The sequence below is a fragment of the Meles meles genome, chromosome 9, assembly GCF_922984935.1.
Source record: "Meles meles chromosome 9, mMelMel3.1 paternal haplotype, whole genome shotgun sequence".
Classification (NCBI taxonomy): Eukaryota; Metazoa; Chordata; class Mammalia; order Carnivora; family Mustelidae; genus Meles; species Meles meles.
The window spans coordinates 65,971,454-65,988,836 of NC_060074.1; the positions used below are offsets into that span (position 1 = coordinate 65,971,454).

Genomic DNA, 17,383 nt, shown 5'->3' on the forward strand with positions numbered 1-17,383 from the left:
ACTTTTATCCAGAAGGGAAAAACAATTCAGAAATGCCAGCCATGTGGCTTAAAGACAAATATTCTTTATCACAATGATTTTCTTTACATTATACAGTAATGCTTGAGAATATCCAAAGAGTGGGATATGTCAGCTATCAACTATTTGAAGTGGGATCTATGACCTAGACATTTCAGAAAAATTGCATGTTTGATGCTTTTTTTTTGAATACTGTTGAATGAACATAAGAGAAAAATGGTTTACCTAGACAGAAGGAGGCAGAAGATGCTTTTCTTCTTTCCTACTATAATTCATGGTATCACACCCAAAGTACTCATGAAATTAAAAGTTCACAATCCTGGCTTCTTCTCAGTTAATAAGTATTTTTTTCTTAGGAATCCATTTCTGTCACCACTCTATTTTACTTAAAGCTACAGAATTTTAGCTTCTATGGATACTGTCAACAGTCCTTGCAAGTTTGACTCAGCTAATTTAACTTTCTAAGAAGTAGAAGATAATGTTACAAATTCCACAAGACATCTTCAATTTCTAACCCTATATGTGGGTGCATGTGAATTCTATGTGAAAATGTAAAAAGAGGTGATCAAAATTATGTTTTCAGTGTCACCTATTGTTACATAGCATCATCTACTTAAAAATGTGTAGATGGTTGGGAAAGGGAGGTAATCTCTTCCCTAATTTATAATATGAAAAGTGGTCACTTAAATTACTATCATAAATTATTAGAGTAATTCTCACAGACACTTGGAACATTAGTGACTTTCATCTAGAAAATGACCCATTAATGGAACTTTGAAAATTATACCTAAATGGATTCATTGAAATAACATGATCTTGACATGTTCTGTATTTCTAAATTTATGAGAATAAGCCAAGAAACTGTCTCCTGAGAATATTCCTTATGCCTGTTTAAGGAAAACCTTTCATTCTAAGTAGAAAAGAGAAAACAATGCAGAAAGTCTCCATATATTTTGTACAAACTTGTGACCTTAGTGTTTGGGACTCATTAGACTTTTAAAGGATTACCTAGCACTTTATATTTGACCTGTTATGCCAAATTCCTGTGTTGGTGTCATTGCCTTGCTGATATCCTCTATAATGCAGGAATTTTCTTATTTTTCTGTTTTCCTGAGATCAACCATATAATTGAATTTTTCAGGTTGCTGAACGTTTTATTAAATCTGTGACAGTCTGTAGTTTTACTTATAGCTAATGTTGCTTTTCACTGAACTTATGAGTAATTTATAAATACTGATGCATGATGCATGACGTTTCAAAGTAGCAGGCAATTTTTATGCATCTGGTAAGTTCTATCTTATAGGAGACTCATGCATATTGAAAGAAACTTTTCATTTACCAGTTTAACTACATCAATATATCCCATTACTTCCTTTCATAGGCTGCCAAAATGGCAAATTATGCCAAGTTTCAGAAGATTTGTGATCTTCTGTTTGTTATGTTTGCCATGGTTTTTATCACCACACGACTGGGTATATTTCCGCTCTGGTGAGTATGCCAATCTTTTCCGGCAGAGCCACCCCTTCTTTTGCTTTTGAATTTCATTCCAAATATTTAGTGAGCAGTTAAAGAAAGTGGGGGAAGGACTCAAGAAATGGCTTTGGTTTCTTCTTCCAGAAATATTGTACTCTTTCTTCATCTTTTCTGCAGGATAGTTAGAGAAGGATGTGCTTTACAGGAGTTCTGAGACCGCAGAAAGCCGTCTGCCATTTTGGGGTCCAGTCTAGAGTATGAATCAGAAACCCTTAGCCATGAAAGTTTGCATAAATAAAGGAAACACCATGTTGCAACCAGTTACATAGCAGGGATCCTCCTGTATCAGGCGTTTACAAAGCCTTGTCCCTAGAAGGGTAGCAGCAGCATCACCAAAGAGCACCAAAGGGCAACTTCCTGGTAACAGACCTACTGAATCTCAAACTTTGAATTTGGGTCTCGGCAGTCTGTGTTTTCATAAGCCTTCTGGTGGTTCTGCTCCACATTGAAGTTTGAGTACCATGTCCTATGTAATTCTCCTCCTCAGCTGTATTGATAGCTAAAACAGATGGAAGGTATAACCTGAAACTAACCCCTGGAATTCCCTTTGGCCTCGTAATGTCTGGATGTCTTTTGTTTTGTTGAGAGCTAAAGAAATAACATGACTGATTTTGGTGGAATTTGACAGTCCTTTCTATAGAAAATAGGCCCAGTGTCATTAATCTTTTTTTTCTGGAAGGTTCTTACTTGAACTAGAAAAGAAATGAACCCTCTGTATCACTTAAAGTCTACCACTGATGGCAGATTTTTTTTTCCCCCCGATTTTAAGAAATTGATTTGAATGGGAAATTAAAGCAATGGAGATTGGGAAAGGCTGAGAGATGAAGGGAGGCAATAATAACTTTCCCCGGTAGAAGAGTAACCGTAATAAAGTTGGGATTCTTAAATGAATATGTCTGTCACTGGAGTTGCATAAACAAATTATTAACACACACACACACACACACACACACACACACTTTTTCTCTGAGGCTCTCAACCCTGTTTTAGACCCTTACTATGAAAATCATTTTAAGAAACAACACTGTGTGTTGCAACAAGAATTTATAAAACCTCAGTACAGTTTTATATGCTTGTAGGTAGGAAACACATGTAATTTTGTGTATAATGTATCTGTAATTATTCAGGATTGGGTATCTTTCAACATTATTAAAACAGAACTTAGTGGTAAGAATTTAAATAGATATAATGCAAACGAAGTCCAAGACATATTTCTCCAGAGAATAATAGAAAGTTTTTCTTATCTAGGGTTTCTGAGAACCTGAGTTTTAAAGAAATAAGCATCACTCTTAAGTACTTTGATTTATGTACTTCCCTTAAAGGGTAGAATTAAAATTAGATGCACCCCCTCTCCCCTCTAGCTAATGTAAAAAAGCTCTTTTAGGTTTAGACATCAATGAGTTGCCTGGAACATAGACTGCAGAGTATAGAAATTATGCAGTGCTACTAATAAGAGAACTCGTAAGTATGTCCTGTGATGATGCCAGAAACCAGCCACTTAGAAAGATCCTTATAACCAAATACAAAGCAAGAACTTACTTATATTGCAAATGTAGAACTTCTACTACCATGCCACTGCATGAGGCCAAGTTTTTCAAGAGGCAGCTTGCAGAGAGAAATATTTTATTGTTTGTTTGTAATACAAGAAATAATTTGTATACCTGATCCCATTGTAGTGGTACACGAAATGAATGAAATCCTTTTCAGATATGTTAAAGAAGTTGCATTGGTGCCTAGATGTCCTTTGTTTCCAATTCCTAGAGCAGAATGGGTATTGTTAGTGTTTAAAATTATAGTGTGAATAACAATAGCAAGTAGAGTTTTAAATGTTTTCCTTAATACTGTGAAATTCTTTTTTTTTAAATTCCTTTTAGATTAGAAAATCCTAGAATTGGGAGGGACTACAGGGTACCAGCTTCAGACTCTCCTCTTAACCCCTCTGCCCAGGATAGGAATTCTGTCATTTTCCCTAGTCCAGGAGTATTGCTTCAGAGGTTAAGGGAGAAATGGTTTTCTTTCTTTTCTTTTCCCTTTCTTTCTTTCTTTCTTTTCTGGTGCAAAATTGTGGTATAATAAAGCATGGGGACAGGATCAGTGGGCAGAAAGAGCTACTGTGAGAAATGGTTTCCTAAACAGAAACTTGGGTCTTTTTAACTTATAAACTAAAGGTCCTTAATCTGTTTAGAAACCCCTGAAACAGTATAAAAAGCATGTTCGTGTGTGTATTTTTTTCCTATAGGGGAGGGTGCATGGCTTCAGCAGATTATCAAGGATATCTCTGGCTCCTTCCCCTCCTTAAAAAAGTGGCTTTGGGGAACAGACTAAGTGTACCCTGCCACTTCGAATTGAAAACTCTTAAGAACGTGAAGGTCTCTAACGTATCATCTGTAGGCTTTCTTTTCATCAGAAAGCATCCTTAATCCCTTCAATTATTCCTGCCTGTTGTTTGCTCTCTTTTGTTCCTGAGAATTCCTCTTCGTGATGTTCCAAATGTGGATTGCCTGGTACAAAATATAAGAGAACTTTAAACAAGTCTTATTTAAAATGCATTTCTTTTTTCTTTTCTTTTCTTCTCTCTCTCTCTTTTTTTTTTTTTTTTTTTTTTTAAGATTTTATTTATTTGCCAGAGAGGGAGAGAGAGCACACACAGGGGGAGTTGCAGGCAGAGGGAGAATCAGACTTCCCGCTGAGCAGGGACACCCCCCCACCCCCCACCCCCCCCAGTTCAAGGCTTGATTCCAGGGCCCTGGGATCATGACCTGAGCCAGAGGCAGACAACCAACTGAGCCACCCAAGCACCTCTAGAACTGCATTTCTTTAATGCAGCTTGCCATTGCCTTAGCTGTAAGCTACTTTGACATTGTACTGTCAGTGATCTGATACACATCTGAGCTCCTGCCAGACTAGATCTCCCTCATCCTAAATTTATCTCACGTTTATTTCTATTATGATTTATTCATATACTATTATACAGACTGTATTTATTCATAATGTTGTTTTCAAATATTTTAGCCCAGTTAGGGTCTTCTGAACTACATCTGGTGCCATACTTATGCCTCCCCCCCGCCTTTCTGCTATGTAAGCAGATGCTTTTCATGCTTCCCCCAACTCACTGAAGGGAAAAGTTGACCCAGAGGAACTCCTGATACACTACTGCAGAATCTCTTTGGGTTGGCCTCAGTCTCTCAACCACCAGTCTGTCATTAGGATTTTACTTGTTACTGTCTCATAACTGCCCTGTCCTCATGCCTGCTTTATTTCCCCACATCCCCACGTTTTTTTAAGGTGTAATCAAAGAGGTCATCAAAGGCAGAAGCAGGGTGAGAAAAGAATATGAGGTCCACTGGCATGACTTGATTTTAGGAGACGTTTATTGGCTTCTGGGTCTTCATTTCTAGGCACCCACCCCCATCTGATTATCAACAACAGTGAGCTTATCGCCTAAAATTTCCAGTCTTTGCCTTTTCTGTATTGTTTAGGTGTCGACTTTTACCTTCAATACACCACCATTTTTAAAATGTATTTAGTGAATATGTATTAGGTACTTACTGTGTAACCAGTAAGGGGCCAGGTCCTGAGAATTCAGTTCAACACAGGTCCTGCCTTGGGACACTTTGCAGTTGAACCCTGATAGGTATATAATTCTGGTTTATAATTTTCTGGTTTATAATCTAGGGGGTGGCTAGAGATTACAAATTATTTTCTGAACATTTTCTGGAGGTAAATAAGATGACTGGATTGTCAGTGTTAAATAGCTCAGTGGAGCGTACTAAGGAGCTTTGTCAGCTAAATAAGCATTATCCTACATGGAGATTGTGTGTGTGAAACAGTCAATGGCTACTGGAGGGAAGGTGCTAGAGGTCTATTGGACTTCAGTTCTAACAAACATTTTACAAATTTCTTTCTTGTGCTTCAGGTAAAAGAGGAAACAAAATTATTCTATATGTCCTCTACTTTGTTTAGTTTTCAGTCCATTCACTTTGGAATCTCCAGCAATATCTTCCAGGTTCCTTCTGCCTATACTTGTGTTCCCACATGAACCACCAGAATTTTTGTAATTTGTGGGTTTAATAACACTTGGCTCATTCTCTACAGTGTCTTCAGTCCATGTCTCACCAAGACAGCATCCCCCGTGACTAACCTTTTCAGAATCATACACTGCCCATATTTTTCTTTTGTCCACAATACATCCTGCTAGAACATCACTGTCCATCAGGCTTCACAGTAATTATAAATTTTCTAGTAGCCACGTTAAAAAAGTAAGAAGAAAGAGGTGGCATCTTTTTGTACAACATGTTTTATTTAACTCAGTGTACTGAAAATAATATCATTTTAACATGTACTCAATATTTAAAATTACTGATATTTGCATTCTTTTGTTGCACACCAAATCTTTGAAATTGGGTATGTGTTTCATGTTTCTGCATCTACTCAGAAGTCTATGTATTTTAGCCCTTATGGTGTGGTTGGACAGTCAGTGATTTTATCATTTTTGAGGTTAAACCCATCGTCATAAGCTGTTATCCTTTTCATTGATCTGCATCTGTCTTTCCTCAACTCCATTTCTTTGTAATCCCTGAAATTCTTAACAATATCGCCTATTTTATAAAGCTGTGGTTTCAACTGGCACAGAGTAGATGATGCCCAGTATCATTGTACCATGCATCATGATGCCTTTCCCACAATGGCTACTCAGTATTTGTTGGGTGCATTAAGTTCTCTTTCCTCCTAAACAATCTCACATCTGTTTTCTTAGTGGAGCATTTTAAATTTTCTTAGTTGAGCATATCTTAGTTGAGCATATGTAGTAGATAGGGGCATTTTCTACCATATTACACAAAGAAAATCTGTTCATTTAGTCAATGATTACTGCATTTCTCTGGACTCTTTTCCTGACATCAGTTCAATTCAGCAAGTACTAAGTTCTTCCTCCAGTGCGATACTATCTTCTTTAAGGATTAGACTGTAAAGCTGTTGTTGAGATACATTTTTCGTAGTTACATAAAAAAGTAATTTCAGAATGATTGCCTCTATCCTTCTGGCCCAGCCAAGACACCATATTGTAAGCTTCATCATCCCCAAGCTCGTACATTAGAATATGAAAACAAAAAAGGCAATTCTACTAAGATCCTGACAGGGAAGGAAGTATCATGGTGCAGTCAGGAGAAAGACTCTTGCTTTGGGTCATGGTCACCCTCCCTGTGTGTCTGAAGACCAGGGGTTTAATTTCTTTACATCTATGTCTCCACCAAGAAGGTAAGAATAATAGTAATTGTTCTACCTACCTTACCAAGAAATGTTAAGGATCAAACGAAATACTGCTTTAGTTCTGTAACTATAAATTAAATTATAAATCGTAAATATTAAGGATTTTTAAAAATCTATTATTAAAAATGGAAATCCCCTTGGGGCACCTGGATGGCTCAGTCAGTTAAGTGCCTGCCTTCGCTCAGGTCCCGATCCCAGGGATCAAGTCCCTGTTGGGCTCCTTGCTCATCCAGGAGCCTACTTCTCCCTCTGCCTGCTGCTGCTCCCCCTGCTTGTGCTCTCTCCCTATCTCTTACTACAACAAATAAATAAATGACTAAAATCTTGAAAAGAGAAAGGGAAATTCCTATTATGGCCAAGTAGCTAGAAATTTTTATTACATTTTATAGCTTCCAACTAGTCTAGATTAAGGATCCATAATTGTAGACCCTTTTGAGATAAAATTTTAAAATGCTGTCTCCAGTTATGAGATTCAGAATATGTTAATTCAGTCACTTCTGTTTTCCGTTCTCAGTGAACATGTAATACCAGATCTGCACCAGGTTGCCTTATTCCCTCAAATTTCAAGTGACAATACTGATCCTGAGCCACCATAAGTGACCATTATTATTTATAGAATCTCACAGGATTTCGTAAAATGCAAAAATGTCAGGCTAGTTCTTTCCTACGAGTCACAGATTGACAGATCATTATCCAATGGTGAATGGGCATACCACAATTGCCAGAACCTCTTTCTTATGGTCAATGATGACTTTCCACTTCTCCATTCATGTCCCACCAAATGCTAACCCCTTGGCTACAGGAAGGCTAGAGTCAAATACGTACCTTCAGTAGTCTGCTGTTATTCAGACAGAAGTGTGTAACATCTCAGAACATGGTTTTCTGTGCATCTCTGTCCAGCAAGGTAGAATTATTTGCTGATTTGTACTCTCTGAAAGTTTCTGCAGTTAAAAACAAAACAAAACAAAAAAATGTTACAGAAGAGCCTAGATCATTCTTTTACCATTTTCCATAATAAGATTTGAAATTCATCCAGATGGTAGGGGAATATCATCATCTTCTCTGATTCAGTGTTCAAGACATACTTTACCAAAGTAGTGTGGCTTGTATGCTTTTCTGAATATCTGATAAGATTAGCCTCAGAGTTCACAAATTTGGAGAAGCTGGGTTTTTGTTTTCATTTTTCTAGACTCCATTGACAGATTTTTCTCTGACATTTTCCTTGGTGCTGGTCTGTGTTAAATATATTTAGAGATAAAGGATGAAATCTGAAATCTTTGGCTATTAGGTATTTTGGTATGTTTTTAATAATACATGCAATTGACATCAATTAATACCTTCCTAAGGTTGGGTAGAGATGGATGAAAACTATGTGTTTAAAATGTTTTGCCTCTTTTCATGTGAACATAATAATTTTCATATAATTTCAAGATTAAAAGGTTAGACCAGGAGTCAAAAAACTATGGCCTGTAGGACAAATCAGCCTCATTTCCTGTTTTTCTAAATTAAGTTTTATTGGAGCACAACCTTGCTCATCTGTTACATATTGTGTTTGGCTTTTGTCTGCTACCATGACTTGAGTAGTTGGGACAGAGTATATAGCCTGCTAATCCTAAAATATTTACCAGCTGTTTCTTCACAGAAAACGTTTGCCAACTCCTGGGCCAGGCCATTAAGAATTAGTCTGATAAGTTATTAAAAAAAAAAAAAAGGCAGTGGAGGAGAGTGATGTGTTTGTTACATGTATTCAGTCTTTGGATGTTCTTTAGAAGTATTGTCTACCTTAGGCAAAAAGCATGCAGGTATTCTTAATCTTGTATGTGAGGTGGGCAGATTATGCTCCCAATTAAGTAAGCTTTTTCCTTTTGTGACTTGAATCAACAACAACAAAAAATGCAGTATCCTAGTAATGCTTTCTGCATAGAATTGGTGTCTTAGGCATTTTTTCCTCCTTCCCGAGCACTGCAGAGAACCCTTTGCTAGGAGAAAGACAGAAAAAAAATGATTGTTTGGGGCACCTGGGCGGTACAGTCAGTTAAGCATCCAACTCTTGGTTTTGGCTCAGGTCCTGATCTCAGAGTCATGTGATTGCCCTGTGTCGGGCTCTCTGCTCAGCACGGAGTGGGCTTGTGATTCTCTCTCCCTCTCCCTCTGCCCCTCATGTTCATGGTCTTTCTCTCTCAAATAAGTATATGGATCTTAAAAATATATATGTGATTGTTCAAAGTATCATAAAATTCTGTATAGCCATTTCATCTGTTTTAAAAATATCTGAGTATTGTAGGGAAGTCTAATGCCAAGGCCAGAGATTTGCAAATTCTATATTTGATCAAGAATCTCACTGACTTGAGAGTGATGCTTTGTGGAAAATCCTGTAACAGATGAAGAACCTGTATCAGCTCTTTTGTTCTCTTATGTTATGATAAGGTGCAGCTGTGGACCAGGCTGGTTCTCTCTTCCAGCACTTACCCTCACCTCCCTATTGTGGTCCCCAGATCTCTCCTGCCTACTGGACACTCTGTCCGTGGTAAGTCCCTTTCCAGCACCTCAGCTCTAGACCTCCTTGTCCCTGCCCATTGCCCACTTCTCAGTCTAGACCAGTGCCTGCACCATCCCAGAAACCCTTCCTGCAGAATCCTGGTGTGCAGGGCTCTATGCCCCTGTAGGGGGAGGCCACCCTGGCCGCGTCCTTTCATTCTCAGAACTTTGTCCATACCTCTGGGACTGCCAAGTAGTCAAGGAGATGGAACCACAGTGTCAGCGGCATCCCTGGAATCATCCTATTTCTCATAAGAATAAGACATATCATGTTTTATTAGTTAACTTTTTATACCTTTATGACAAGGAAGCTTTAGAAATTCTTCATAGGCAAGGAGGAATTTATTCTTTGTAAATCTGTTCCATGCACTTCACCATGGGCCTGCTGTGTGATAGGCACCGTGTGGGTATTGGGGACATAGATATTGATTAGGTCCTGAGCCCAGGAACATCGGCACTGGAAAACCATCGATAAATAGTTGTTAAATGAATAAATAAAATTCTAGAATTTCCCATGCAGTTTGGTGCAATCATGACTGAGACTTCACAGCCCACGTGTATCCTTCCTTATGATACAGAATAGTCTGGTCAAAGATGGCAGTGACTCAGTAGCTTTGAAAAGTGGGGAGCTTCCAGCCACTGAATCGTTTGCTCAGACAGAATTTATAGAAACAGAATTGTGCACTTGTTATTATCTGCCTTTGTCCACAGCAGATAATAAAACAGAAAGGCTTAGAGAATGCTAAACGTTCAAGAACTGGAAATAGAGGAGTTAAATATATATATAAAGAAAATCATAGCACAAGTAAATGGATTGAAAATGCAAGCAGTGACTAGGAGCCTGGTTGAGGGCAGTGTGGGGATGTGTGGCACGGTGACTCTTGATAAATAAGGCACAAAGAGAAATGGGAAATGGTCAAAAGGTTGCAGGGCAGTGTAGGGAGGGAGCAACTGTTCAAGAGAAGGAGAAATTAAAAAAAAAAAAAAGAACTACATTTCCTCCATCCATGGGATCACCAAAGAAGGTGAATAAATGCACATAGAAGACTGTCCTGACATGGTAATTAATTCTGTCCAAGGGCCCTGGACAGTTATGCCCAGCCACCACCAGGGACTCCTTATCTGCCTAATATCACTGTCATGCAAGGTACCCAACGTCAAATTCATAGCAAACACCACATTTCCTAGAGCAACTTGCACCAACCCAGCTTAGCTGTCTTAACTTCCTGTTTTTGAATGGACCACATACACCTAATTTTCACACACCCTGGTGTCTTAGACTGCTTTGTATCCCACACAGCCCAAACCCATGCCTTAAATAGAGTCATCAGAAAATAAATGTTTAATTTGTTGGTTGCTAATACATTGTGTCATGATCTTTGAGTTCTATATTCAGTATTTAGGATAAAATGTTACAAGAAGCATTCACTGAAATATTTATTAAAATTTGGTTGAAGAAAGTATTCTGAATACTTTCCATTATTGAGCACATATAAGAATGGCCAGGTAGAAACAATTCCAAATGTTCTAAAACTCTGAGAAATAAAGAAGTGGTATTTTAATTATATAACATTTTTAGGTTCCTTTTTAATTGAAATATATACATAGTAAACTGTATGTAATGAGATGGACTAGCCTGTTAACTCTAACTTTACTGTGCAGTAGTATGTGCTAATCAAATAAGGAAATATGGGGCATTATTTCCCAAAATAGCCTCCTGGGAGTGCTCTGGGTCACCTGTGTTCCAGTTGAGTTTCCTGTCCTGTTTCCTGCAGTGCTCCACAATCATAGTTGGGGGGGTAAAAATATTAACTTGAAGCAGTACAAGATTATAAATCATCAAGTAATAGTAAAATATTTTTCAGTGACTTTTTATTAGGCTTTTTGGCTAATAATAAGTAAACAAAACAAAATAAAGAGAATTTTCTGGTGATCATGAACTCAAATATTTCCATTCATCAAGGTGTTAGTCTGCCAGATTGTTCTTGTTCTAATCTCAGGGACATATGAGGCTGTTTTATCTCCTGTCTACGGCTGAAGGGCAAACACCTTGGAAAAGCCGTAGCTATTTTAAGTTTGTATTGAAGTACCATGTGAACACATCCCATCCCATGAAACGCTGAAGGAATTTTTCTTTGTGTGCAAGTCTCTTAAATCACCTCTCTTCCCCAGAATACAACCTTACGGGAAAAGCACAGTTTGCAAAGTCAGCACTTTATTTGCAAGGGTCAAAACCCTCTCCTTATACATTACATCTATAATCTCTTCCAGAAATAAGGTGCTTCATAAAATAGGTGAAAGCTGCTGCCCCATAGTATAGAAGAAACAGCTTAAATATCTCTCAGTCATGAATTATTCATGGAGCTTGACCCCCTTTTCTGTTCCTGGCCACATGATTGCATTTATTTCAGCTTGTGTCCCCATCATCCCATTCGAACATTTAATTAGAAGTGGGAGTCCCCGACTGTCAGTGGCCATCACATGACATTTTCCCGATGCACTAGTCTGATGCTGTTGTTTACTAATCATTCATTTCCTTGTCACCCTTGCCATTCACTCAAGACTGAGCTCCAACAGGGCTGAGACCATGTCCCATTCTCCTAAATGCCTGGGGCTGTGCCCTATACCTGGCATGCTCTAAGTGTGCTGGTTTATCTTACAGTAGATCCCTATGATTTGTTCTAGGTCTTCATTTGGAATACTTTCATAAAGGTATTCACCCCAGGCGGGTAGTTGGTTGACTTGTTTACTTATTTCAGTATAATAGAGTATCATTCTTCTCCTTATTTCTCTCAAAATCAGGAAAAAATATTCTGAATGCTAGAAGAATGCTTATTTAAATTCCCCCTTCTCTTGAGCCCACATATCTTCCCTAATCCTCCTACCATAACTTGCCCACCACAGCATGCTATCCCTCACAGCTGTAGTTGGGGACAGGTTCTATTTCAGGCATAGAATGTTGGAGACGAATTTGAGTGGCCCACACTGGACATACTGACTTATGACTCTTTTCTTTTTAAATTGATTTCTATCTGTCCTTCAAGGGTTTGGGTAAGATGATGAAATTTTGCCTTATTCAGAAAATAACTGCATGCACAACTAGGATCATTGCTTATTTTTATCTTCTGGCCTACTTTTTCTCATACAAAAAGGTGAAATAAAGTGGGTGCTCCATCATATATAAATATATCTTATATATCTATCTAGAAACTACTTATATCCATAAATATTCATTTGCCATAGATAAATATTTATACTTATATCTTAAGTAAATATATTTATAGACATTTATTTTATTTGAATATATATCAGATAATGAAACTTCTGCTCACTCTTATCAGTATCAAATAAATATCACAACAGCTGCTTCCATGAGTTTATGGGGCTTTCCTTTTTAGTAATTAAGAAGTAGTGAGACTATTGATTACTGCCTCCTGCAAAAGGAGTAAGATTGAATGATACATTTTCTTCATAAATTGCCCCTAATGGCTTTGAGATTTCAGATAAGGCAATTCCATTGCATTTGCATGAAAAGCTAACCGATTCATTAAAACTATATTTTACTGGCGCTGTTTGTACCTGGAGAGTTTTGGTGCTACAGACAAGTCTAAAATGGGCACAGCATCACTTCTAACCATGGTCAGGATATGTTTCTCTGGGCCATATTTGGAGCACCTTGAAAATAGCCAGTAGATTTCCAAACCACTTGAGAATAGATCCAGACTATTTTCCTTAAAGCAGAATGGGAAGAGAGGTTAGTTTTCCTTCTTCAAATTAACACTCTGTCCCTGTTCTGGTGGGCAGTGATGACTTGCTCCTTCTGGTTTCTACATCTGAGAACTTCTTGGCAGTAAAAAGTGATGCAACTCCACTTCAGAAGAGGGAGAAAAATGTTTGATGTTCAGGTATATTAGTTAGTAGCATCATCCTGTAACTAAATGAGTATCTTGTAGTAGAGAAACAAAACATGAATTTCTTTGTTCTAAGGTATAAGCGGCTGAACTTCAGCAGAGAAGAAAGACAAAGCATGTTTGTATTGAATTATTTTAGAAATAAAGCCTCTGATGATTATGAAAACAGCTTGAAAGTAAATTAAAACATCAATGGTTGGGGGGGTGAGGGGTGATAGGGGCCTCACCCAAGAATCTGAATTGAAACAGACACATGTGATAGTCTCCTTGTCTCATGCCAAATGTAGCTTATCCTCAGGAAAGTTTCTCAAGCAACCTTTGTGAACCAATCAGAAAAAAACCAGATTGACAGTATTCTATTTATCTAACCTATGTTGTTCAGAAAAAAAGGAATTCCCGATACCACATACTACAGGGAAGATCAAGGCAAATACCAGTCACGTGAACTGTGCATGTGCTCTTCATCTGAGAAATGAGAGAACTGGAATAAATACCAACAATCTCTTCTAGCTCTAAAATTTCTTATTTTAATTAACATTTTAAAATTCCTTGATTTTCTAATTTCATGTTACAAGTGAGTTGGTGACTTCCAATGAGAAATTTTCATAGAGTGATCCCCACAAGAAATTCTAAGGGGGTGGAAGGTGACAAGTAGGTGGTGGACAAGAAGAGATAGTAGACACAGACGATTTGCTTAAAAAGTTTGCAGTGTATAGAAAGAAAGAAGATGATCATTAGATTGAATACAGCATCACATGAAGATTTTTATAGAATATTGGACATCTGTGCTTCCTTTTAGAAACAGAAGAGAGAGTACTTGTAGGTGTTAGTGAGGTGCCCATGAATTATCAAGAAGAGAGTCCTGCCCTTTGGAGAGCTGAAGAAAGGGAGGCAGTCATCCACTCTTGGCTCTAGTTAGGTGACTTCTCAGGTACCATGACTCCTTGAGTCAAAATAAAGGAAGAGATTGAGGATACTGATGATGGAGACTGAGGAAGCTGGGCCTCAGGGATTAACAGCCAGTTGGAAGGACAGCCTTCTGAAAAGAGGAAGCTTATCCTTCTAAAGTATGAGGTACAGAGATGAGAGAGAATACAAGACTGGGAAGGAGGTAGGTATATGTGTGCAAGTGACAGACACACATATCTGATAGAGTTTCTTCTTAACAAGAAAACCACGGTCATACTTGACAAGACGTGAGAATTTCATTGGGATTTGGGTGAGAGGTTCCAGGAAATGAGAACAGAGCAATGACAGGACCTCATGCTTTTTGAGCCAGTGATCAATGAACTGCCATCACTTCCCAGGGACCTTGATCATTTAATACCAATGACTCAGTTTGTGTATTGTGTAGTGACGGTCCAAATTGGTATATCTCTTTCCTGAAAGGATGGTAGCAAAATTCTCCTGGTGTCCTTGGGACCCCAAACCAATAATCCAAGCTATCTTATGTTCTATAAGACTTCGGAGAAAACTGAAAGCCAGAAAAGTTAAGCACTTGCCCAGAGCCACAGTGAGTTTTCATCATGGACAAGAATAGAAATGTATCTTCTGTTTTCTCTCCTAGTGTTCTCTGCTTTAATTCATTTTACACAGCAGTGTGGTCTGAAGAATAAAGCCATGAACTAGGCTAACTTTGGCTTTAGTCTTGGCTCTGCCACTGACCTTGGGATGGCTCAGTATCTCTAGGCCCCAGATTACTTATTGATAAAGATTTTCCAATTTAAAACCTAGGTCTAAAAGAATGTACAGCAGCTTCAAGGACCAATTGAAGTTAAGTACCAAAGGTTCTGGCTACCTGGGACTTTATTAACTGGCTTCCAGCAGTTAGGGGGTTGTAAGACAAAAGAAAATTTCATCCAAGAGAGCATTTAGTAATAAATTAACCAATTAAAAAGATTGGGAGGGAGACAAACCATAAATGACTCTTAATCTCACAAAACAAACTGGGGGTTGCTGGGGGGAGGTGGGATTGGGAGAGGGGGTGCGGGCTATGGACATTGGGGAGGGGAGGCGAACCATAAGAGACTATGGACTCTGAAAAACAACCTGAGGGTTTTGAAGGGTCAGGGGTGGGAGGTTGGGGGAACAGGTGGTGGGTGATGGGGAGGGCACGTTTTGCATGGAGCACTGGGTGTTGTGCAAAAAGAATGAATACTGTTACGCTGAAAAAAAAATAAATAAATAAAAAGGGGAAAAAAAAAAATATTTCCCTAGATATCCAAAAAAAAAAAAAAAAAAAAAAAAAAAAAAAAAAAAAAAAAAAGTCAGTGCCTTCTCAAATATTCCTGTGTCATGTCATTAGTGCCTTCCTCACCAAACTAGTGCGATGGAAGAAGGGTACCAGAGCAATGAAAGTCAGTTGCCAATGAAATTGTACATGACATACAAAATGCAAGATTTCATGAGGTCAGTGACAGTGATGTCAGGGCTCTGCTCAAAACTGTTGCAAAGAGGAGTTGGCAAGACCTCTTAACAACTGGAAAAAGGAAAATCAGCAAGAATGGTGACATGATGGGTACTTCAAAAAGGAAAGACAGGAATTTAAAAGGAATATGAGAGACCCTTGGGGAAATGTTGAAGCCCTCAAATAATTGTGAATTTTCTGTAAAATGGTCATATACTACTACCACTCAGTTTTGGAGGAAATTATACAACCCTCCTAGTCAACATTCATTCATTTTTAGTTCTAAGAATTAGAACATAGTTGCAATTATAACCCAAATTTGGTTAAATGGAAAATAAAATATTTCATGAATTTTACTTCATTTCTCAAAGTAAAATCTTGATTGACCTGTTTTCTGTGAAATTTACTTTCCATTTAAAGTGGATTCACTTTGTTTTTTCAATTATTTCCTTTTTGAAAGTTCCTTTTATCGAAGTTCCAGTTAGCATACAGTTTAATAGTAGTTTGAGTAGTAGACTTTGGTGATTCATCACTTACATACAGCACCCAGTGCTTATCACAAGTGCCCTCCTTAATCCCCATCACCCATTTAACCCAGCCGCCACCCAACTCCCCTCCAACAACCTTCAGTTTGTTCTCTATAGTTGAATCTGTTTTGTGGTTCATTTAGCTCTTTTTTTTTTTTTTTTTTTTTTTTGCCCCATGTTCATCGGTTTCTTTTCTTAAATTCCACATGTGAATGAAATCATATAGTATTTGTCTTTCCCTGGCTGACTTATTTCACTTAGCATAATATATTTAACTCCATTCATGTCACTGAAAATAGCAAGATTTCATTCTTTCTGATGGCTGAGTACTGTTCCAGTGTGTGTGTGTGTGTGTGTGTATCACGAAACTTTTTTATCCATTCATCGGTCAATACATTTGGGCTCTTTCTGTAATGTGGTTACTGTCGATAATGCTGCTATATAAACATCAGGGTGCATGTATTCCTTTGAATCAGTATTTTTGTATCCTTTGGGTAAATATCTAGTAGTGCAATTGCTGTATCATAAGGTAATTCTATTTTTAATTTTTTGAGGAACCACCATACTGTTTTCCAGAGTGGCTGCACCGGTTTGCATTCCCATCAACGGTGTAAGAGCTTTCTCCTTTCTCCACATCCTCGCCAACATCTGTTGTTAATTTTAGTCCTTCTGGCAGGTGTGATGTGGTATCTCATTGTGGTTCTCATTCATATCTCCCTGATGATGAGTGATGCTGAGCATCTTTCCATGTGTCAGCCATCTGGATGTCATCTTTGGAAAGATGTCTATTCATGTCTTCTGCCCATTTCTTTTTTTTTTTTTTTTCATTTTATTTATTTTTTCAGTGTAACAGTATTCATTCTTTTTGCACAATCTTTTTTTTTTTTAAGATTTATTTTATTTATTTATTTGACAGAGAGAGATCACGAGTAAGCAGAGAGGCAGGCAGAGAGAGAGGAGGAAGCAGGCTCCCCGCTGAGCAGAGAGCCCGATGTGGGGCTCGATCCCAGGACCCTGAGATCATGACCTGAGCTGAAGGCAGAGGCTTAACCCACTGAGCCACCCAGGTGCCCCATCTTCTGCCCATTTCTTAACTGGATTATTTGGGTATTGAGTTTGATGAGTTCTTTATATATTTTCGATACTAACCCTTCATCGGATATGTCATTTGCAAATATCTT

General features: G+C 38.1%; 1 protein-coding gene across 2 annotated transcripts in view; it reads left to right on the plus strand.

Annotated features, from left to right (window-relative positions):
* Positions 1-17,383, plus strand: part of CERS6 (ceramide synthase 6) — a 317,644-nt gene that overhangs the window by 262,938 nt on the left and 37,323 nt on the right. For both annotated transcript variants that reach the window (XM_046019311.1, XM_046019312.1), the window contains exon 8: positions 1,400-1,506. In XM_046019311.1, coding sequence (XP_045875267.1) covers positions 1,400-1,506 — 107 coding nt within the window. The remainder of the gene's footprint in view (positions 1-1,399; positions 1,507-17,383) is intronic.